This window comes from Colossoma macropomum, unplaced genomic scaffold (genome assembly GCF_904425465.1).
Source record: "Colossoma macropomum unplaced genomic scaffold, Colossoma_macropomum, whole genome shotgun sequence".
Lineage (NCBI taxonomy): Eukaryota > Metazoa > Chordata > Actinopteri > Characiformes > Serrasalmidae > Colossoma > Colossoma macropomum.
In genome coordinates, this window is record NW_023494809.1 from 6,234,901 (window position 1) to 6,258,398 (window position 23,498).

General features: G+C 40.1%; 2 protein-coding genes across 10 annotated transcripts in view; one reads left to right on the forward strand and one right to left on the reverse strand.

The window, feature by feature from the left end:
• Positions 1–3,537, forward strand: part of scn1ba (sodium channel, voltage-gated, type I, beta a) — a 46,761-nt gene extending 43,224 nt beyond the window's left edge. For both annotated transcript variants that reach the window (XM_036558369.1, XM_036558370.1), the window contains one exon: positions 1,160–3,537. Coding sequence is in view for 1 of the 2 variants with exons in the window: in XM_036558370.1 (XP_036414263.1) it covers positions 1,160–1,190 (31 nt within the window). In the remaining variant the exon portion in view is untranslated. The remainder of the gene's footprint in view (positions 1–1,159) is intronic.
• Positions 3,538–10,155: 6,618 nt separating this feature from the next.
• gramd1a (GRAM domain containing 1A) overlaps positions 10,156–23,498 on the reverse strand; it is a 66,895-nt gene continuing 53,552 nt past the window's right edge. For all 8 annotated transcript variants that reach the window (XM_036558144.1, XM_036558143.1, XM_036558145.1 and 5 more), the window contains 10 exons: positions 22,815–22,974; positions 21,643–21,786; positions 20,817–20,938; positions 20,036–20,178; positions 18,564–18,667; positions 17,743–17,958; positions 16,644–16,731; positions 13,782–13,889; positions 13,265–13,385; positions 10,156–11,947 (listed from right to left, as the gene is read on the reverse strand). In XM_036558144.1, coding sequence (XP_036414037.1) covers positions 11,837–11,947; positions 13,265–13,385; positions 13,782–13,889; positions 16,644–16,731; positions 17,743–17,958; positions 18,564–18,667; positions 20,036–20,178; positions 20,817–20,938; positions 21,643–21,786; positions 22,815–22,974 — 1,317 coding nt within the window. In that variant the 3' untranslated portion in view covers positions 10,156–11,836. The remainder of the gene's footprint in view (positions 11,948–13,264; positions 13,386–13,781; positions 13,890–16,643; positions 16,732–17,742; positions 17,959–18,563; positions 18,668–20,035; positions 20,179–20,816; positions 20,939–21,642; positions 21,787–22,814; positions 22,975–23,498) is intronic.

A 23,498-nucleotide genomic window follows, 5' to 3' on the forward strand; every position in this document is an offset into this window, starting at 1 on the left:
GTTCAGATGTCTTTACAGTGGTGGTGATAGGAACCAGGGGTCGCCATGACTACAACACAAATATAGACATTTTATTTACTACCCAGAACCACCAGTGAACCTACACGAGTCTTCTGAGTTTATATGGAATGTTGATGATGGAAAATAGTGGAGAATCTGAAATAATCAGTTTTCTTTGGGGACTATTTTGCCTCACAGCGCCCTGCATGTATCCCTCCACCATGAATGGAGTTTAAGTTCTCTAAACTATCATAAAACAGTGTCTCAGTCATCAGGCAGTGAATTCATAACCATTTCATGTAGTAACTTTCTGTGAGGGAGCTTTTAGAGGTGGACGTCTGGTTCCTATCACCACCACTGTGAACAATTCTGACTCAGTAAGTTTCTCTAGAACAGAACATTTCACACCAAACCACTCTGAACGACTCTGATTACATCTTACTCACTTAATTACACAGAAATTTAGAGAATTCAGTGGTATTCCCCTTTACGCCCACAGGATATCAACATGCATCGTCATTTTAGTCCACAAGATGGTGTTGAATAGCCATATTTTTTCTATCTGGTGTCTCCATCAGTAGAGACGTTGGTAGTGAGTGTTGAGTGAATGTTGCTTCGTCTACTTCAGAATTTTGTTTTGCTTCAGTAAAAAACACAACGTCCATTCAGCTACTTAGCACATCACAAAATATCAAAACTGCAATATAATTCTTTTATGACTGAAAATTGTGATTATATTCTGTCACTAAGACTTGATTGTTAAAGATTCCCACCCCTGGTGTTTACAGTCCCACAGCGGTGTGAAAAAGAAAACCCTCTGATCTCGCTGTTCTAAAAACTAGCATGGTCACTTGGTCAGTGAAAGCAAATGACCACCAATTTGTATATATCCCTCCACTATCAATGGGGTTCAGGTGGATGTCTGGTTCCTATCACCACCACTGTGAACAGTTGACTAAGTTTTTCTATTTCATGCCAAACCACTCTACCTCTTAACCATTTAATTATGCAGAAATTTGGAGAATTCAGTGGAATTTCCCTTTAAGTACACAAACGCACAGTCATTTTCATTATGATCCATTAAGAATGTCATTATGCAGAAATTTCGAAAAGTAGGTGGAATTCCCCTTTGACTAACTGGCTTTGCTTTGAATTTCAGGGCCAAAAAACCTCTCAAGCTCCGTCCCTGAAACTCCACCATCGCTCTGATCTTCATGTCCACACAGTGACCTTCTCCTGCTCTGCTCTGCTGTCAGTAAGAGACTCTGACTGTCCACAGAAGAGCTGAAGGCCACGCGTTTTGTAGAAACATCACGACAGCGTTTCATTTCACCAAAGGCTCTGTGTCGAGGTTTGGACTCCTACTCTCTCCAGAGTATTGAATGAAAGCTCCGCCAAAGGGGTTTAAACATAGCATGAGTAAATGTATAACTCTAAACATTAGAATTGTATTGAACACGACTTGTATATATGTATTCTTCTAACTCTGATCCTTTCTTTTTTATTTCACACAAGAGGAAAAAAAAACTGCTTTATATGCAAGTATATGAAAATATATGAAAATGTTTTATTTCTCCATATAGTGAGCCAGTCAACATCAGTCAATAGATATGAATACATTCCTTTATATTCTGATACAGTTAAAAACGGTCTATAATATAATGAGTCAGGCACTCGATGAAGTGTCAGCCTGGATGTTTACGTCTGTCTGTTTCTGACGGCAGAAGAGTGAAAGTGGTGATCTGGGTCATTTTGTCTCTCTGCCTCATCCGTAGCAGCTGGAGGTCGAGGCTGGCAGTTTAAACACTGTTATTAAGGGAACAGAAATGCTAAAGCTAATGGCTAAACAACTGCAGCTGAACAGGACCCAGCTTTTAATTAGCATTCAGACTGCTTCTCTTTCAGCTGTACTCAGATTGACTAGCCTAATAGATCCCAATAATATCTACCTTTTTCTATAAATCTTAACAGCAGTCTGGATGCTGTAGCTAATGGCTAACTAACTACAGCTGAACCGGACGTAGCTTTTATTAGCATTCAGGCTGCTTCCCCTTCAGCTGTATTCAGACTGAAAAGGCTAACTGGGCCCAATAATATCTACCTTTTTCTATAAATATAACAGCAGTCTGAATGCTAATGCTAATGGCCAACCAACTTTAGCTGCCCTGGGACCAGCTTCCTGTCCTCAATCACATCTTTAAATCGTTCAACACTTTGAAAAATGCTAGAGAACGAATGAAAGCTAACATTGCTAATCAGTATTTAGCACTATCATTTAGAATTCATGGTAAATCGCAGGTCCAGCTTTTATTCATTGCCAGCTGTGTTCTGAGGTTAAACCATCCCTTCAGCTGCGTTCAGACTGAAAAGGCTAACTGTGTCTGATAATACCTTCCTTTTTCTACAAATCTAATAGCAGTCTGAATGCTAATGCTAATGGCTAACTGACCACAGCTGACCTAGAACCAGCTCCCTCTCCTTATTCCTCACAGGGATTGTTCAACACTTTGAAAATGTGTGTCGGACATGCTAAATGCTGATTAGCCACTGCTAATCAGCATTTTAGCATTACCATTTAGAATTCATGGTAAATCACAACCTTTTATTCATTGTTAGCCGTGTTAGCATTCTAACTATCCCTTCAGCTGTATTCAGACTGAAAAGGCTAACTGTGTCTGATAATACCTACCTTTTTCTACCAATCTAATAGCAGTCTGAATGCTAATGCTAATGGCTAACTGACCACAGCTGACCTAGAACCAGCTCCCTCTCCTTATTCCTCACAGGGATTGTTCAACACTTTGAAAATGTGTGTCGGACAATTAATATAACCTACATTTTACAGTTTAGAATTCATGGTAAATCACAACTTTACCTTTTATTCATTGCTAGCTGAGTTCTAAGGTTAAACTATCCCTTCAGCTGCATTCAGACTGAAAAGGCTAACTGGGCCCAATAATACAAACCTCTTTCTATAAATCTGATACCTGTCTGAATGCTAATGCTAATGGCTAACCAACTAACAAGCAAACGTTGCTAACCCCAGATTTCATTCATTATTAGCCGTGTTAGCATTCTAAGGTTAAACTATCCTTTCAGCTCCATTCAGACTGGAAAGGCTAACTGGGTTTTTCTATAAATGTGATATCAGTCTGAATGCTAATGCTAACGGCTGACCAACCAACAAGCTAACATTGCTAACTGCAAATTGAATCCACTGTGAGCCGTGTTAGCATTCTGAGGTTAAACTATTCCTTCAGCTGTATTTACGTTGGTCCAATAATATATACTATAATATTTTCTACAAAAGGAATAATATTCTTAATGCTAATGCTAATTAGCTTCCTCTCCTTGTCCCACTGATACGTATCTTTTTCTGTGAATCTAAAAACAGTCTGCACGATCAAAAGCAATGGTTTTGTAGGGTTAATGGCACAAATCCTCAAATAATGTGACAGTTAAACAGTAATACATGGTGTTCAGCTACACTCCTCAAACAGAAATATTTTATATATCACAAAGCACATGAGTTCAGTTTGGATCAATATATATCTATATAAAGCTATTAGCAGTTAGCATAAAGCTACAGCCTGCCACCAGTTCCAGAGAGTAACATATATATATATATATATGCTCTACTAATGAGGTCTGAACACAGATGGTTGCCCTGAATGGCCTTTTTTATGTATATTGACCTTAGCTAAGGGCAGTTATTGCTCTCTTAGCTCTCAGATGTAGTTAAACCAACGCAGCCTCAGCCTTCTTTTCACTGAAGAAGCAGATTCCGGCTGGTTGGTCATGGCCTTGCTGTCTCATCAGCTGTAAGGACTGTAGTCACAGTTCGTACCGTAGCCATCTCAAACTCTAACCTCCCTAACAGGACATTTTCACTGAAGGACCAAAGGGCTGCATGATGATTTGAGCGTCTCTGATGAAACTGACTGTCAAACTGTGCTGCCTGTGATAGGAAAAATGTATGCAAGCCTTTTACTGTTCCTGTATGAAGCATTCCAACGAGAAACGGAGAAATGATGATACACTGATAGGAAAAGTGGATTAAAAGAACTTCTCCTCTTAAAGGAGCGCTTCAGTGTTTGTTGAACCTGATCTCCATCTGCTGCATCTGTGGTGGACGGTGGATCACCATAGACTTTATTCCCCTCAAATTTTCTAGCTCCTGGGAAGGTGTGGAGCTAAACTGCAGTTAGATAATGGGTGGGGCTAAGCAGCCATAGGCTGATTGGGAGGGGCTAAACTGCTGTAGGGTGAATGGCCGGGGCTAAACTCCTGTAGGCTGAAGGGGTGGTGCTAAACTGCTGTAGGCTGAATGGGCGGGGCTAACTGCTGTAGGCTAAATGGGTGGGGCTAACAATCTGTAGGCTGAATGGGAAGGGGTACTGCTATAGGCTGAATGGGTGGGGCTAAGCAGCCATAGGCTGAATGGCCGTGGCTAAACTCCTGTAAGCTGAAGGGGTGGAGCTAAACTGCTGTAGACTGAATGGGTGGGGCTAAACTGCTGTAGGCTAAATGGGTGGGGCTAAACTGCTGTAGGCTAAATGGGTGGGGCTAAACTACTGTAGACACAATAGGTGGGGCCAAAGTGTAATAGACTGATTGGGCAGGGCCATATATAAATATTTTCATGGCTGTGACATCATAACCACGATTAATTCAAAGCAGTTGTTTTTGCAGCTTCGGTTTCCATATGTATACGTTGAGGGAAACGTGTTTAAATGACCGTCTGTGCTAACTGACCGTAATGCTACAGCTGCAGCAGATGGAGATCAGGGTGAAAAACGCTGACGGACTCCTTTAACCCCTCCTGGTAGCCAATTCCTGGCAGTGACTACAGGGAGCAGCATAACACTGCCACAGTCCTACTGCCTCGTTCCCCGCGCGACTCGCCGAGTAGGGTTTTATAACTGAGCTCACGATTCAAATCTCTGACTTTTCAACACTGATTTTAGTACCTTTGAGACGTTCCGGTCAGTGCTGACATTTTCTGAGTAGATTTTTACTGCATGACTAACACTTTTGCCTAAACGATTAGTCATAACCGTTGAAGTTTGTAAGAAGTCTCGTTGTGGTAAAAACTATAGGCACCTCTTCTTGAATTCACTGAACCAAACAGTGAGAAAAACCCACCGTTACTGTCTACATTACTGACTGCATATCACCTGTATATGCTTTACAGGAGGACCTCACTCTGCATGCTAACATGCTAACAATGAGCGGAAGCTAATGGGGGTCTTACAGCGCGACCGTGTTTGATGCCCTTCATTCATTCAGTCATTATTAGCAGGCTTAGCACTGCGAGGTGAGGTGCTCCTTTAACGTTAGCTGCTTTTAGTGCTAATACTACTAAAAGAGTGATGGGTACTGATGCTGCGTTCAAGACAAACGTGAAACTCGGGAACCTTTTTCCAGATGCACAGTGTTTTTTGTTTGCAGATTGCATAAAAAGCTCTTCTACACTGGAGTTAAAGAGCTGTTTGGTCAGTTCTTTGTTTATTTTAAATGTGAATGTAAGCTGTGAAAATTCATTATTAATACAGGGCCAAAATTACATATCATCACACATTTAGGTCAAAAATCCTGACTTCAATTTTCGATTATCTTCTTAAGTCAGGCTATTAGAGAGTGGAGGAAGGTGTTTTGGGTTGGGGGGCGTTGCTAAATTTAAGCAGCATATTCATGATGTGCACAGTGACATCATGCAAAAGCAACATTATGCAAATAAGCTGAGCAGAGACCAATCAGATTGCTGATGTTTAGCAGTGTAAAGGCGCTTTTCCACTGCATGGTACCAACTCGACTCGACTCGCCTTTTTTGGTTTTCCATTAGAAAAAGGTGGTACCTGGTACCCAGTACTTTTTTGGTACCATCTCTGTCGAGGTTCCAGGCGGCTGAGCCGATAACAAAAGGTGACGTAAAAACACTGCAGGCTGCTGATTGGTTGGAGAGAATTGCTAAACACATAAGCTAACATTAGCTACCAGGTTAGCGTAGCTGTAGTTTTTCCCAAAGTTTCATTTGGCGTCGCTATGACGACAAGCTACACCTAGGGGGCGCTATATGTACTGTGGAAAACGAAGTAGCCGGTACCAAAAGCAGGTCAAGTCAAGCCGAGTCGAGTCGGTACCACGCAGTGGAAAAGCTGATTGGGTCACACACTGAGATTCAACACGAGAAGCCACATCTAGTAGGTTTAACAATATTAGGCCGCTTTGGTGCTCAGAACTGACCAACAGCTCTACACACCTCTACAGTCGCCGTTAAACCATCCTGAACTCTGGGAATTCTGCAGCTCCCCTGGGATTTTGCGACTCAGGAAAGTCGGAGGTCTTGAGGAACTCCAGCTTTCCGAGTGAGGGAATTATGATTGGACAGCCATTCTCAAATGGATTTTTCCCCCCTGGAAAGTTCCCAGTTCCGCCGCAGCCATGAACGCAGCATAACGCACTTCACCAGTGACAGACAGTGATTGTTTAGACGCACCCTGTAAACACTCTGTACAGTCGCACTCCACACTTCTACAGCCTCAACCAACTCTGAAGTATGCACTACATGTATAAGTGAAAATGTTGCTTGCCAAACAAATTATAAAGATATGAAATAAATATAAATGAATACTAATGAGTGTGTTTGTGTTTCTGTCTCGCTGACATTTTACACATTTTACAGATAAAACGGCAGTAAAAATGTACCAAATGTGTTTCAGCTGCTTTCATTTAAAGAGCTCATATACTGTATTAAAGAGCTCATATACTGTATTAGAGCCCATATACTGTATTAAAGAGCTCATATACTGTATTAAAGAGCTCATATACTGTATTAAAGAGCTCATATACTGTATTAGAGCCCATATACTGTATTAAAGAGCTCATATACTGTATTAGAGCTCATATACTGTATTAGAGCCCATATAAAGTATTAGAGCTCATATACTGTATTAGAGCCCATATACTGTATTAAAGAGCTCATATACTGTATTAGAGCTCATATACTGTATTAAAGAGCTCATATACTGTATTAGAGCTCATATACTGTATTAGAGCCCATATAAAGTATTAGAGCTCATATACTGTATTAAAGAGCTCATATACTGTATTAAAGAGCTCATATACTGTATTAAAGAGCTCATATACTGTATTAAAGAGCCCATATACTGTATTAGAGCCCATATAAAGTATTAGAGCTCATATACTGTATTAGAGCTCATATACTGTATTAAAGAGCTCATATACTGTATTAGAGCTCATATACTGTATTAAAGAGCTCATATACTGTATTAAAGAGCTCATATACTGTATTAGAGCTCATATACTGTATTAGAGCTCATATACTGTATTAAAGAGCTCATATACTGTATTAGAGCTCATATACTGTATTAAAGAGCTCATATACCGTATTAAAGAGCTCATATACTGTATTAAGCCCATATACTGTATTAAAGAGCTCATGTACCGTATTAGCGCCCATATACTGTATTAAAGAGCTCATATATTGTATTAGAGCCCATATCCTACAATAAAGAGCCCGTATACTGTATTAGAGCTCATATACTGTATTAAAGAGCTCATATACTGTATTAAAGAGCTCATATACTGTATTAGCACCCATATACTGTATTAAAGAGCTCATATACTGTATTAGAGCCCATATACTGTATTAAAGAGCCCATATCCTACAATAAAGAGCTCATATACTGTATTAGCGCCCATATACTGTATTAAAGAGCTCATATACTGTATTAGAGCTCATATACTGTATTAAAGGGCTCATATACTGTATTAAAGAGCTCATATACTGTATTAGAGCCCATATACTGTATTAAAGAGCTCATATACTGTATTAGAGCTCATATACTGTATTAGAGCTCATATACTGTATTAAAGAGCTCATATACTGTATTAAAGAGCTCATATACTGTATTAGAGCCCATATACTGTATTAGAGCTCATATACTGTATTAAAGGGCTCATATACTGTATTAAAGAGCTCATATACTGTATTAGAGCCCATATACTGTATTAAAGAGCTCATATACTGTATTAAAGAGCTCATATACTGTATTAGAGCCCAAATACTGTATTAAAGAGCTCATATACTGTATTAGAGCCCAAATACTGTATTAAAGAGCTCATATACTGTATTAGAGCCCATATACTACAATAAAGAGCGCGTATACTGTATTAGAGCCCATATACTGTATTAAAGAGCTCATATACTGTATTAAAGAGCTCATATACTGTATTAAAGAGACCATATCCTACATTAAAGAGCCCATATTCTACATTAAAGAGACCATTTCCTACATTAAATAGCCTGTATCCTACATTAAAGAGCCCATATACCACATTAAAAAGCCTGTATCCTACATTAAAGAGCCTATATACAACATTAAAGAGACCATAACCTACATTAAATAGCCCATATCCTAGGTTAAAGAGCCCATATCAAGTATTAGAGACCATATCCTATATTAAAAAGCCCATCTCCCACATTAAAGAGCCCATTTCCTGCATTAAATAGCCCATATGCTACATTAAAGTGCCCATATACTACATTACAGACCAAATACTAAATTAAAGAGCCTGTATCCTGCATTAAAGAGCCCAGATACATTAAAAAGCCCATATACTACGTTAAAGAGACTATATCCTATATTAAAGAGCCCATATTCTACATTAAAGAGCCCAAATACTACATTAATGAGTCCATATCCCATATTGAAGAGCCCATATACTACATTAAAGAGCCCATATACTACGTTAAAGAGCCCATGTCCTACATCAATATCTTGCGTGTTTCGGATCATTTGTGTTAGCAGGTATAAAACACACAAAAAACACTCAAACACTTTTCCAGGTTTCATTTTCTTGACCTCATTTTTACAATCAGTTCTTTACAGTACAGTCCCCCTCCCTTACCCCCCTCCCCTTACCCCAAATAAATACAGCAGCTGAGCAGACACAGCAGGGATGAAAGAACTGAAAAAGCAGGAAAAAAAGTCATAAAAGAAAGAAAATGTGATGTGAGGCAGGGGGGCGAAGGTTGGGGGTGGAGAGGGGAGACAGCAGTAACAGACAGCAGCGCTACAAAAAAAACAACAAAATAGCTAAAAACATACAAAAACTGAAGAGGACTAAAAGCCTGCGAGCGGCAGACGGACACGAGCGAATGAAGACGCTGCGGTTCCCTTTATCAGTTCGTCCGGGCCTTCACATCAGTTTGGTCCGTTTCAGTCCGGCCCGGAGGACATAAATACTTAAATACTAAAACTCTGTGTCTACTTTCAGCTGGTCAAGTCTACGGTTACCCTGATCACTTCAAGTCTGCTTCCAATATAATACAATATTGATTACATTGACCAAATACATGATAACAGCGCGATCGTCACCCTCACAGGTCAAACCTCAATAAATAACACTCAGACAGAGAAAGTGGAACAAACAGTTCTGCTCCGGTTTCACTCACAGCATTGTTTTATACAAACTTAGCCTTTTCAACATTATCAGTGATCATCTTCGCTGCGTCTCTCGGCGCGATTATTGCTAAAACTCTCGTTTTCAGTTCGTTGGTCCGTGTTCAACGCCACGCAGAACAGAACGTAACACTCAAAAACGAGTCGAAACAAAGGCAGACAAACTGAGATCAGATAAATAAATACTGTAACGGTGGAAAACAAATCGTCTCTGAAGATCTCATCATGTTTCAGTCACTGAAGAGAACAGATGAAGGTGGAAGAAGCTGTGAAGACGAGGACCCGCCTCTTCCACTCAAACCTGAAAACACTGCATATATCAGAGAGAGAGAGAGAGAGAGAGAGAGAGAGAGACAGAGAGACAGAGACAGAGAGAGAGAGAGAGGAGACAGAGACAGACCAAGAGAAGAAAACAGAGAGAAGAAAGAAAAGGTTAAAGCAGGATAAGGGAGAGAAAGAAAGAAAACTGAGATGGAGATAAAGAGATCAAGAGAAAAATAAAGACAGACACTACTGAGAACAAGAAAAGAAAGAAAAAAACAGGAAATATGAAAGTGAGAGTTGAGGAAAAAAAGGGAGAGAGACCAAAAGAGAAAAAAGAAAGGAGAAAAGACAGACTAGGAAAAGTGAGAGAAAGAGAAATACAGAGAGAATGAAAAGAGACGGAGAAATAGGGGAATTGGATAAACAGAAAGAGAGAGAACGAGTAGAGAAAGAGAAATAAGGGAATTGAATGAAGAGAGAAAAAGAGAAAGAAATGAGGGAACTGGATAAAGAGAGAGAGGAATCAGAATTTAAGAGAGAAAAGAAAAAAGGGAAAAGATGGAATGAGAACGAATGAAAGAGAGAAAAGAGTGAGAGCAGGAATTCGGGGAAAAAGAAGATGAGAAAAAGATAAAAATGGAGACAGTTAAGAAGCAGAATTTCGGATATTCTGCCTCCTGCTGACCGTCGCTTTGATTACTGTTACACTCAGTAAACGAGTGAACTCTGTGTGTTAGCAGTTTAAATAAAGACATGAATGAATGAATGAACGAATGAACGAATGAACGAACACGTCCGTCTCTAGGCCGATCGCTCCCAGTCCGCAGAGCAGCGGCTCCATTCCGAAGCAGGAGGCGTTCGCAGGAATGTGTCCATGAAGCAGCTTCACGGCTGTAGAGACTCAGATACAGTTCGGTCCGCTGTGCAGCTGGAGCCACTCCGGTTTTTGAAACGCGGCCCATAAAAAGCTGGAGTCCGGACCCGGAGCATCCAGACAGAAACGGCTCAAGGTGCAGTTTGGAAGGAGGTCCATGATAAGGATGGAGGCCGAGCTCCATGGAACCCTACCCGAAGTACAGCTGAGTCACCGTACAGCGGTGGTCCCTAAGTACCCCCAGTCCCGCTCCTGCTCCTGATCCCACCACTCCGCTCATTAGAGAAACATTCCAGAATTTTCCAGCCTAATCTCCTGCATCTGTAGCGTATAGCATATTACCACGGAAAATCATTTCACGTCTGCTTGTATTTAGAAAATAACAGAAAACGACTTCACTTAGAATGCAAGTCAATGGACGGCGCCCCCTTCAGTACGTTTAACTGAAAAACTGCTGGAAATGATCATTTCAGACGTTTTGAGTCAGATTTATTACAATATTCCATTGGACGGCTTTTCCTTTTATTCCTAATTTACTTTTAATCTTTTTCTACAGCACATTTGCCAACATCAAATACTCAGTTTGATGTGAAATTCAAGACATTTGCCTTCGTGACTTCGTGAAAATGTTTCTTCTGCTTAAAAGCGTCCAGTTGGATCTCAGCTGCTGCCCACTGACCTGCATTATAAGTGAGTTTCGAGTGAGGAAGTTTTCTTCTCTTTTCAAAGTTCTGGCTAACATTTTATCTTTATTTTTTCGGTGATAACTGAAGCTACACTACAGGCGCGGTAAACAGAGATCAGGCTGAAAAGTCTGGAGTATTTCTTTTTTTAAGATAAAGCAGGACGAGCACGTGCAGAACCGGGGCACAGCAGGAACCACCGCATTGCAGAGTTATTGCTTTAGTGTTGAAGTGGTTTTTGGACGCGAGGGCTTCTGCTCGGATTCCCTCGCGGTTCTGTCACAGTAGAAAGGCATTTTGCAGCTAAGGAGCCTGGGTAACTTTACCCACTAATGAAACCATGATGAAGTGATCACACGGCTAATAAACAATCAGGAGGTCCAGCAGGGAGGATTAAAACGCTCAGTCTGCAGCCACTGGAGCGTCAGCGGTCACAGAGAAGGAGCTGTCTGGACCAGAGCTTCTCTGTAAGAGTCTGTGAACGGGTTCAGCAGAGCTACAGTAGAGAGATACAGACGGACAGACGGTCACTGATCCGGCAGTGTGTCTGAGGCAGACGCAGCTGAGGGGTCAGGAGCGTCCTGCAGCATCTCCGGACTGATGATGCCTTTGTGGAGCTTCTCCAGAGACTGCTTCATCTGAGAGAATCACAGAGAGAGATGTTCAGTCATTCACTCTGTAAAAAGACGGTCCTTTAAGGGCTCTTTAAAGGAAATTAATCTAAACACTGTTAGAAATAAAGGTTCTGTTCAGGTACATTTTTTGTTCATCAAAGTACAAACAGTGTAAATGTTCCCTCAAAGGTTCTACAGTGGTTTTAAGGTCTGATTGTGAACCTTAAATAAGTTTTTCCAGGTGAAAAGTTCGTATTTGTACCTTTTCATAACTGAATGTTTTAAACAGAACAGTAAAATAAAAGCCTGGAGACGAGACGGGGTGTGTGGAGTCAGTACAGCTTAGAACATATCATTTCAGTGGATTATGGTTCAGTTATGTTCCCTGACTAAAGGTACTGAGATGGACCCTTGAGGGTCCCACCCCAGTGACAAGAGGGGCACTGACCCCAGTGACAGTTTAGCACCTTTATTTCTGAGAGTGTACAGAACCATGAACACTCAAATGGCTCTTTGCATCATGAAAGGGTTTTTCAGAACGATGGAGAATGAATGCCCTGTATATGGTTCTATATAGAACCTTTTGAAAATAGCACCAAAAAGGGTTCTTCTACTGTTCTGATGTCAAGTTTGTTACAACAGAAGAACCCCTCTTTTCAAAAAGGTTCTATTTAGAAACATACAGTACATATTTCATCAATCTGAAGAACTCTTTCATGAGGCAAAGAATCATTTAATCATGCAAAGCGTTCTTTGAGTGTTCATGATTCTATATAATAAAGAAAATGGTTCTAAATAGCCCTTGAAGAACCATCTCTAGGCTACGTTCACACAACAAACCTCATCGCTCAATTCAGATGTTTTGCTCAGATCTGATCTGACTTGACAGTTCACACCTGTGTAGGTCAGTCTAAGCTGAGTTTATCATACAGTTATGTGGTCTGGTCAGAAGGGCACTGTGTCCTCTTCCACCGTGGACATTATCATGAGATGGAACCACCTTGGGGGTTACATATACAGCAGTGTTTATGTAGAAACCGTCATTTTATAATTAGCCTTTGCTCGTGTCATCACTGATAAGATAATGCTGATTTCCGTTAGCGGGTTGCTGGAATTTGCGATGTTATGTGAGCACCAAGCCTGCATGGTGTACATTCCTCACTGTGTGCTGTGCTGGTCAGTATAGACCAAATGTGACCGCCCCTTGTGGAGGTCTTTAGGGTGCTTGCAGCCTCACCGCGAGGCTCAGCACTGGGTTCGTTTTAATTGTCTTTTATAATATCAAATAATCAAGTTTAATCATGACAGTGCTACGCAACACATACAGGACATCTGAGGTACCTGGTCGAGCAGGGTGACCGACGACTGGAGGATTTGCTGCCATTTGCCCAGCTGAGCCTGATGGAACTGACGCTGCATCTGAAGAACCTGCGTCCACTCTGCAGCGGACTGAGGGAGGGGACTGAGAGAGAGAGAGAGAGGCTAGTTATCCACTGGACAATTCTGCACCAGTGCCCCCTACTGTGAGCTCTGCTTTCTCGAGGTGTTTGACTGGTTTTCTATCCAATGTAATAACTCTACTTTCACTCTCAGCTGTTCTAAGACGTTCTCGTTACGTCATCACGTCTGTCCTCATGAGATTAAATCTGAATAAGCATGAAAATATTATTGTTTCTGATGGTGTTGATATTGTTTCTCGTCACTCTCAGGGCGATTCATTGCTGCATGTGTGAATTCATTGTAAGTAAAACCAGGCCTGGAGTCATCGATAATAATAAGTGGTTTCAGCCCTACAGTGAGTGCAGTGAGGTACAGTGATGTACAGTGAGGTACAGTGAGGTATGTTAATGTACAGTACCTGTCAGAGAGCGAGTACGAGTGCCAGGTCTCCAGTGTGTGAGCCGCTCGCTCCAAAGCCCACAGCTTATAGAACAGCAGCATGTTCAGAGCAACCAACACCACCAGACTGGAGAGAGAGGGAGAGAGAGAGAGAGAGAGAGAGAGAGAGAGAGAGAGAGAGAGAGAGAGAGAGAGAAGGAAGGAAGGAATTAAGAAAAGTAAACAGAAAAGTAAACATCACTTTAGGCAACACTTTATTTGAAGGTTAGGGACCTCATATCACACGCATCAGCAGAATTAACTTTGAAATGAATTATCTTTAATAATTGTTAATTATTAAAATTAATTAATTTTAACATTTCCTTTATTACAGCAAGATTGATCAGCAGTGTTTTGTTCTGGAATTTTTGTTCAGGAATCTGGAATAAAGGTGGTACTGTTTGATTCGAGACAAGTCAAATTACAACAACACATGGAGATTAATGAGAGACACGATTATCTAAAATTACGATTTTGAATAAAAAACGTGAAGAATAAGGGTTATTATATTTTTTTTAAATATTGGTTGAACAGGCAGTACCACAACGTGGCCTGACACCGACCTGTGGTCAATTTTTTGCTCGAACAGAAAAAAAATCTGTGGTCAATTTCTTTATAGTACTTGAAGTCTTTGGATGTAAGTGGGTTTATAAATGTGTTATTCAGTGCTCAGCGTATGATATGAAGTCCCCGTGTAGGCAGCCTTTAAATGAAGGGCTACTGAACATCACCGCTTCATAAATGAACATTAATAACACATTCAGGAGATCAGTATTTTACTGATTTAACACAGTGAGTTATTTACTGAGTTCTTAAAGGGGCTGTCAACTTGTCAACAAATGTACAATTGACCACCACAAATATAGAACAGTACTGGTCATTTTGGAGTTTCCTTTGTTGGATTTGGGCTGAACCACACTGGAAGATCTGACGTCAAGAGATCTCATGAACCAATCAGAATTAGGTCACTCTGCCCCACACAAACCACAGTCTCTTTACCGACCACCAATGAGATCAGAGCCGTTCAGAGTGGTTTGGTGTGAAACGCTCTGTTCTAGATAAACTTACCGAGTCAGAACTGTTCACAGTGGTGGTGATAGGAACCAGACGTCCACCTCTAAAAGCTCCCTCACAGAAAGTTCCTACATGAAATGGTTATGAATTCACTGCCTGATGACTGAGACACTGTTTTATGATCGTTTAGAGAACTTAAACTCCATTCATGGTGGAGGGATACATGCAGGGCGCTGTGAGGCAAAATAGTCCCCAAAGAGAAACTTATTATTTCAGATTTTCCACTATTTTCCATCATCAACATTCATATAGACTCAGAAGACTCGTGTAGGTTCACTGGTGGTTCTGGATAGTAAATAAAATGTCTATATTTGTGTTGTAGTCATGGTGACCCCTGGTTCCTATCACCACCACTGTAAAGACATCTGAACCACCCTTTAATTGTGATAAAATGACTGTAAAACATGACACTGATAAATGAGAAACAGCTCTTTCTCTACTGTCATTGGATGTTTGAATGTTTATGCTGTCATCTATCATAGTCACCCAGCCACAGCGCTATAGCTTAGCAAATGCTAACAGTGTTTGGATGATGGATCTTTCAGTGTTAGTTACTAACACTCTGGAATCAGACCTGGTTGAACATAACCGTACCTTCGTAAGCCTATAACTCACAATGACTCCAAGTCCAACTACTGCCAGAAAATAAAAGCTTAAAAAGAGAAATAAAAGACTCGCTGCTGTTCTTAGGTTGTTTATACTGCCACAGCTACACCACCATCATGTTTAGGATTTAGTTTAATCAAATCCAGCATTGAGTTTTAATATTAACGATTGTGTTTCCAGCCCCTTTAAGCACACTGTACTGACTACAACCAGTGATCTACATAAGAGGACGACACCTGTTCCTGAATACAACTTCACTGGGACAAACAATAACAGGGCTTTAAGAGAGCTACTATAAAGAGTTACTGTACCTGATACAGATCCTACACACAGCATGGAACGAGGGAAGCAGTAGAGAGAGGGAGAGAGAGGGAGGTACCAGGCAGCAATTAGCAAGCAAGGAAGAAAGAAGGCAAGAAGAAAAGGAAAAAAATGACGAAAGAACAAAAGAAAGAAAGAAAGAAAGAAAGAAAGAATGTAACCAGGAAAGTAATAAAAGACAGACAAAAGAAAAGAGAATACACGAGGGCCCTACAACAATTAAAACAGTAAAACCGGCGAATGCTAAACCCGAATCTGTGCACCATGGAAAGTAAATAAACAAATAAAATAAAATAAAATAAAATTGCAGTTTTGTAATATTACTATGATTCAGTTTTGTAAATTAACGGGCTCAAATCATGGAAAAATCAATGTAATCATGGTCCACTTTTAAAAAATCGTATCAATCACTCAGTCCATACATGTAAACGAAGCTATACAAACAGCCCGTTTCGAATTCACTATACTTGTGAGGTCACAAAACCCAACACATTTACATATATTCACCCATTCAGCCTAAAGAAGTTTAGCCCCGCCCACTCATGCTGAGGTTATAAGGTGTTTTAGCTCTGAGTGCTTCCTGAATGAGGCACAATACAGAAAGACTAACTCATTTACATGTCAGTCTTACAGGCACAGCAACAAAAACAGCCTGTTTAAACAGGAGGAATGAAGAGAGGCTGGAAAACGGTCACATAAACATGAATTACGACTGTTTTTGATAAACAAACCCACACAGACGTCATGCAAGGACCTCAGGGACTAAAACATAAAACCCAAGATAAACACACGACGTGCGCCCTTTAATGTGAGCATGTGTACGGAGAGTGATGTAACTCACATGAAGCTGATGATGAGCAGGATGGTGGAGATGTTGTTGTTGCCGGCTGCTCCGCGCCACCTCTCTCCAACCTTCAGGTACTGCCCACCTGAAAAACACAAACAGCACCGTGAATTAAAAACACGTCTGTTCATTTTTATTTACCAGAATTAGCACAATTTTTCTGTTTTGGTTGGAAACAAAATGGTTTAAAGGCTGAAATGCCAAAAGAAGAATTATCCTATAAGGATCGTTTTTTCTGTGGTATCTAGGTAGATACAGTCAAGCGAGCTCTCCCATTGGTTAGGACTTCAGGAGCTGGACTGAAGGTCTTACATGTTAGATTAATAACCAACATTATTAGGCAGTGACAGAAGAATCGATCAATCATGCTCTGATTTAAAATGTCCCTCAAGTCCTTCTGGAAGTTCTAGATATGTCACTGACTGTGAGTCATAGTCCAAGCAGGTTCTGGTTAGTTGTTAGAAATGTTAAACAGTGGCGGTAGCCATTTACTGTATATATATACAACTAGATATATGATAATATCTGTATAATATATTATATATAAATATATATGTAAATGTACATACATATATATTTTATATATATATATATATATAAAATAAAATCTGGCCAAAAATGTCAATGCGTTCCAACTACTAGAAATCCCATAAATAAGCATTATCACAGTGTTTTTGTCCTTCTCTTCACATTTTTCACATTTATGGCAAAAACTAAAGGCCCAACTTTAATAGACACAGGATCTCAGTGGTATATAGTAACACACATATATGAAATAAAATATATAGTATCTACTAAGTAGAGAAAATATGAAAATATCACTTAGTCCACACAGCATACAGGCCTAAATCTTGGAACTCCTATAGTGTAATTTCTTCCTTTAAACATCCTCTGAAGACTTTTCTACTTGTTTTCATTTTTTCTACTGTTGCCTCATAGTGGACATTTTCTCTCTTTTATAACGATTGTAAAGTTGTGTTTGTGAAAAACAAAATACTAACAAAATGTAGAATTATTAAAGCCCACTGCATCTCTGCCTTTTCACCACCAGAGGGCAGTGAACAGGATGAACCGTGTCCTCAGTGTTTAAACTCACCGGCGTCTCTGCGCTCTCTCTCCTCCGTGACCCCTCTCTCGGCCCGCTCTCCGGTGCCCCCTGGCCCCTCCCTCTCGGCGGCGCGTCTGGAGCAGGCGCGTTTGCGTCTGCGCAGGCCGGCGGCTGCTTTCGCCCCGTCTGCGCCGGGGGCTTCACCGACTCCCACCACAGACACTTCAGACTGCAGGAGTGTCTCCAACTTACACACCTCCACCTCTACACACACACACACACACACACACACACACTTTAAAACCTGCACAGTTCAGAGACACTATGACACTGTAACAGCAGCACTGATAGTGAAGGATGTAAATCTGCGTGTTAATTAGATTTAATTATGATTTGCTGCATCATAAAATCTCAAACTTTACCATGATTTTGGTACAAATATTATTTTATTAAAAATACACCACATACACAAATGTGTCTGGTGGAGCAATTCACATTAGTGCAAATCAATACAGAGTAATGTAATATATATGTATATATATATTAGTGTATACAATTTATTTTTTTGCATTTTTGCATTAGGCTTTAACAAAAATGATGTAAGTAATGTATTTTGCAAAATTAGTGCATACTTTTATTATATAATACTGTGTAAAAGTCAAAGATTTTTTTTTTTCAAAATTAAATACATGATGAGTGGTGATGATGAACCAGTGGTCTCTGACTTCTGCACTGTACAATTCTGTCTCATTATTATAATAAAACATTATATTAATGTATTTTTACAGCTATATTAATTTCCTTCTTTATTTTATCCACTTCAGTTGGACTGAATGTGTCAGTAAACAGGTTATGTAACGTATGTGTACCCATGTGTCTGTAGTGCTCCTCTATGCCGCTCCAGGTGTTCTTCTCTATCAGAGCTTTCACCAGACTCCACGGCTGCTTCCTGTAGCAGATATCAGACGAAACCCTGCGCGCACACACACACACACACACAGACACACACACACACACACACACAGACAGACACACCCTTATAGAGCAACTTCCAACTTCATCATCATCACCATCGTGTGCAGAGACAGCAGATGGTTTGGTGTGTTTAAGCTTTTGAATATCAGAAGCAACAAAACGCTCCTGACTTTGTAAAGTGCTTTTACTGAAGCGCCAAAAGAGCAAAAACATTTATATTATTTATACACATTTACATTATTATTAGATATTAATATTACAGACGTCACTGTCAGAACAAAACCTCCGATCTCCAAAAAAGTAACTTTACAGGAGAAGCAAAAACATTCTAATCTCTCAATATAAGTTCATTTAACAAGATTTTATTCTGAGTCATTTTGAACCGTTTCTACTGATCCGTTCATCGTGAAATGTTAATAGAGTGTAAAGGGCAGCTGGTATTTTCAAATTATGTTAAAAAATAAAAAATGAAAAAATGAAAAAAGGGGGTTTTATTCCAACAATACGAATATGAATATATAGTCATTTTCACACACACACACGGGCTGCGCAATATGGACCAAAAATCATATCTTGGCTGAATGGCGACACATAATACATATCTCAGTATTTTCTAAGAAGTGGGCTAAATGATGGAAATATACAGCTGCACAACAAATCAACACTTAAATGAATAATTACATCAAGCCTGTTTAAAAAAAAAAAAAAAAAAACAACAACAAAAAAAAACAGGCCTGTCTTAATCTGCTTTCATTGAAATGTGCTGTCAAACTCATATATGACTTGTGTGTCCCGCTTGACCACATATCTGCTGTCAGCACGAAATGAGTCACTTTGGTGACCTCAGTGTCCCTTTCTGGTAGTGCTTCTCCTGCAAAGTACTTGTGAGAGGGCAACTGGTATGCTGGGTCAACGGTTTTTAGCAGCTTTTTAAAGCTTTCTTGATTCACCTTAGCGATGTGGTCGGCCACCGCAGTGGTTTATCGCACCACTTGGCACTTTTCATAAAGTACATGACCATCTGTATCAGAATAAACGGTACTGTCTCATCCTATATCTCGTTTGAAAACGTATTGATATACTACAGATATTTACAGATCGTCACAAAAACCCAGTACCTCCATTTTTGTTAGTTTTACTTTTTTGTGTGACTTCAATATCCCAGCTACCCTTTATACGGCGCTAACATCTCTTAATAAACAGACCAGACCAATAGAAATGGTCCAAATTACTTTACACTGACTTCCATTATGAAGTTTGTTCTTCCTCCTGTAAAGTTACATATATCGGTTGTGTGTGTATATATATATATATATATATATATATATATGATGACTTCTTATTATTGGAGTGTATTATGTATTACCTGAGCCTGCTCTTGGTTTTGCTGACAGCTGTAAGGCAGTATCTGTGTGTGGTGTAGAAGTAGTCCTGATACGGGATGCCTGAGGTGATCACCTCAGAGTCCACCACGTAACACTCCCCTCGAGAGCTGCTCTTATACAGAGTCTACACACGCACACACACGCACACACGCGCACACACGCGCACACACGCGCACACACGCGCACACACACACACACACACACACATACACACACATACACACACAACATAAACACATTAACTCAAAACCATTAACATACAGCAAAATCATCTCTCCCAATTTCCAGTGAAACAATCTCAAATGAAATTATTAAAAAAGGGTCTGTAGATCTTAGATGTAATATTATCCCCCTCTTGGTTCATACAGGCCATAAGTGGTTACGAAAAAATGGAGTGTTTGAAAATCATTATGGTTGTGATGTCACAACCATGAGCATCCTCAGATACAGGGGTTGGGCAAAATACTCTGAAAAAGTACTGAACACACTGTACCAAATGGATTCAGTAATGTAGTTCATTACAATATATAAAAAAAACGTATTCAGAATATTCAGAACATTTAGAACATGTACTGATAAGACTGATAAGAGGTGAATTAATCTACTTAATTCACCCGGCTCCTCGGTGTTACTGGGCAGAGAGTTGCTGTTCCACAGTGATGCTATTCGGACTGCTTTTGTGAATTAGGGCAGCCAATCGAAACAGAGATCATTTACATATATTAGTCTTAAAGGCACAGCAACAGAAACAGCCTGACCCACCTGAGTCTCGACCACGGGGGCAGTTTTAGGGCCCAGGGGGTTGTTGATGGCGATGGTGTAACTGAGCACTCTGGTGCTGTTCCCACTGCTAACGTCCTGCTGCCAATCCTGCACTGAGAGATCTGAAGAAGAGAGACACTAAGATAAGTTCAAACATCTGTGTATCTGAATAGCCACGCCCACCTGTACTTCACACACTCTCTGATCAGAGGTGGATTTGAATTAGTTAAGCTTATGCAGTTCCTTCCATAAAATTTGGGTGGATTCGTACTTTCCTGAGCATTTTCAAATGCTCATACTTTCACTCCTACTCGAGTGTATCGGTGAGAAAAGGTATCTACTTTTTCCTGAGTTTCACTGTAATCATAAATATGTATGTCCTAATTCTCTTTTCTGGGTTTCGTCTCATTCCGTTGCGTCACTCATCTCACTCTGGAGCTGTAATATCGCGTTTAAGACCAAAATAATCCAAAAAGAGAAGAACAGAGCTGTACAGGCTTCAGTTCCTCTGCTGATTCTTATTCACAGCTTCTCATTTGAACTTTCTGTTCCACCTTAAATAGAGCAGATGTTACATTCTGGTGCCTGAGGTAACAGCTGCACCATTCAAAGAGAAACAGAAATTTTTAATGAGAAACTGATTTCAGCCTCGTATCTCCTGTGCTGATAGACTCAGGATGTTCTAAGAGGTTCCACTGCGGCCCAGTAGGTTTCTCTGTATTTAGGTACTTCTTTGAGCTGCTACTTTTTTGCACTTCTTCTCGAGTTTTTGGAAAGATGGGTAACCAATGGCAAGAGGACGATGAGGCAGTAGTGCTGTGCTGACCGGTGAAGTGGCGCTGGGTGAAGAGGTGCTGGAGGAAGTGCGTGTCAGAGAACAGCAGATCGTGCAGTTTATCCACTCCGATTCGCAGAACCGTGTTAATGTGCAGACGGCCCCTCAGATCCGAACAGAAAGACTCCACCTCACCTGTGAACAAGACAGGGTGAAAGAGTTACTCTTACTGAAAAAGAGACGTTCACAGGTTTTTCAAAATTCCTCAATAATTAAATGGTTAAAAATTAAAAAGTATTAAAGGGTCCAAATTCTACATTCTTCCCACTTAAAACATCCATAATTCATTTTTACAGGCAGTTTGCATGAACATTTTCCATCCTATCTTCATCCCTTACAAGTGAACAGCCTGTTTTTCTTAGTGTCCCTTTAAGAGTGATATATGTAAATGAGCTCTGCTCTATTCTGATTGGCTGCCCTGTATTGTGCCTCATTCAAAATGGTGCAAGCAAATGTAAAACATACGTAAATAACCAAATTTGTGACATCACAGAAATAATCATTTCAAACAGGCTGTTTTGTGCAGTTTCTTTTCTATTAACAGTTTAGGTAGGCTAGGCTGGTAGGCAACTTAATTTGGCAGAGCAGTCGTGGTTTGTTATGAGATAACAAAGCCATAACTGGTCCAGCAAAGTAAAACATGTTTTTTGTGGAAAATTCAGTTTAAAACTCATTTTTAAAGCATGAACAAATATATTTGATTGTACTGCACTGATCTTATCTGATGTGTTGCTATAATAAAAAAAAAGAAAGGTGAAAACTGAACGGCTGAGACTTTCCGATGAGTTACTACTGCTGCGTCCCTAGACTGCATACTAGCTCACTAAACAGTGTGTAAAAACAGTGCAGTGCTGTTAGAAGTGCACTCATTAGTGCAGTATGTGAAGTACAGAAGTGTGTGGTTTGGGACGCGTGTGATGAGGCTGGCTTATTCACCAGCTTCTTTCTCAAAATTTCCATACTATATATGTGGGATGTCTGAATATAACTGCTGCATCATTTAAGGTGGAATTAAAATAGTTTTAGTAAAATCTCCACATTGTAATTTGCAGGTTATACGAATCCAGACTACAGTTTTCTAGAGACGGCATCTAAAGTGTCCACATCTTTCTTTAATTATCTGTTTTCTAGTCATTCTGGTCTATTTTGAAATGCAGACTCACTCTCTTCCTGCGTATCGGAGGAGTTGCTAGGGTCGGTGGGCAGCTCCTCGTCGTTGGTTATGTCGAGTGATGACACGTTACCCAGGCCATGTGAAGTGGACATTGCCGCCGCCTGACTGGCGGGTTCTGACTGGCTCTCCTGTCCGCCTTCCTCTACGCTCTACAGCAGGAGAGAAAACACACTCTTATTGCTCTGTAAACAGACGTTGTAAGGACATTATGCTTATGTGTTCCATTTACTGCTGTCACTACACTTGATTACATTTTCAATTTCAAAATATGTAGGTATTGTGATAGAAACTGAGTCTGTTCTACAGTTTCTCATTAGGCTGAATGAATAACCGACTCTAAATGTAGGTATTGTGATATACACTGAGTCTGTTCTACAGTTTCTCATTAGGCTGAATGAATAACTGACTCTAAATGTAGGTATTGTGATATAAACTGAGTCTGTTCTACAGTTTCTCATTAGGCTGAATGAATAACCGACTCTAAATGTAGGTATTGTGATATAAACTGAGTCTGTTCTACAGTTTCTCATTAGGCTGAATGAATAACCGACTCTAAATGTAGGTATTGTGATATAAACTGAGTCTGTTCTACAGTTTCTCATTAGGCTGAATGAATAACTGACTCTAAATGTAGGTATTGTGATATAAACTGAGTCTGTTCTACAGTTTCTCA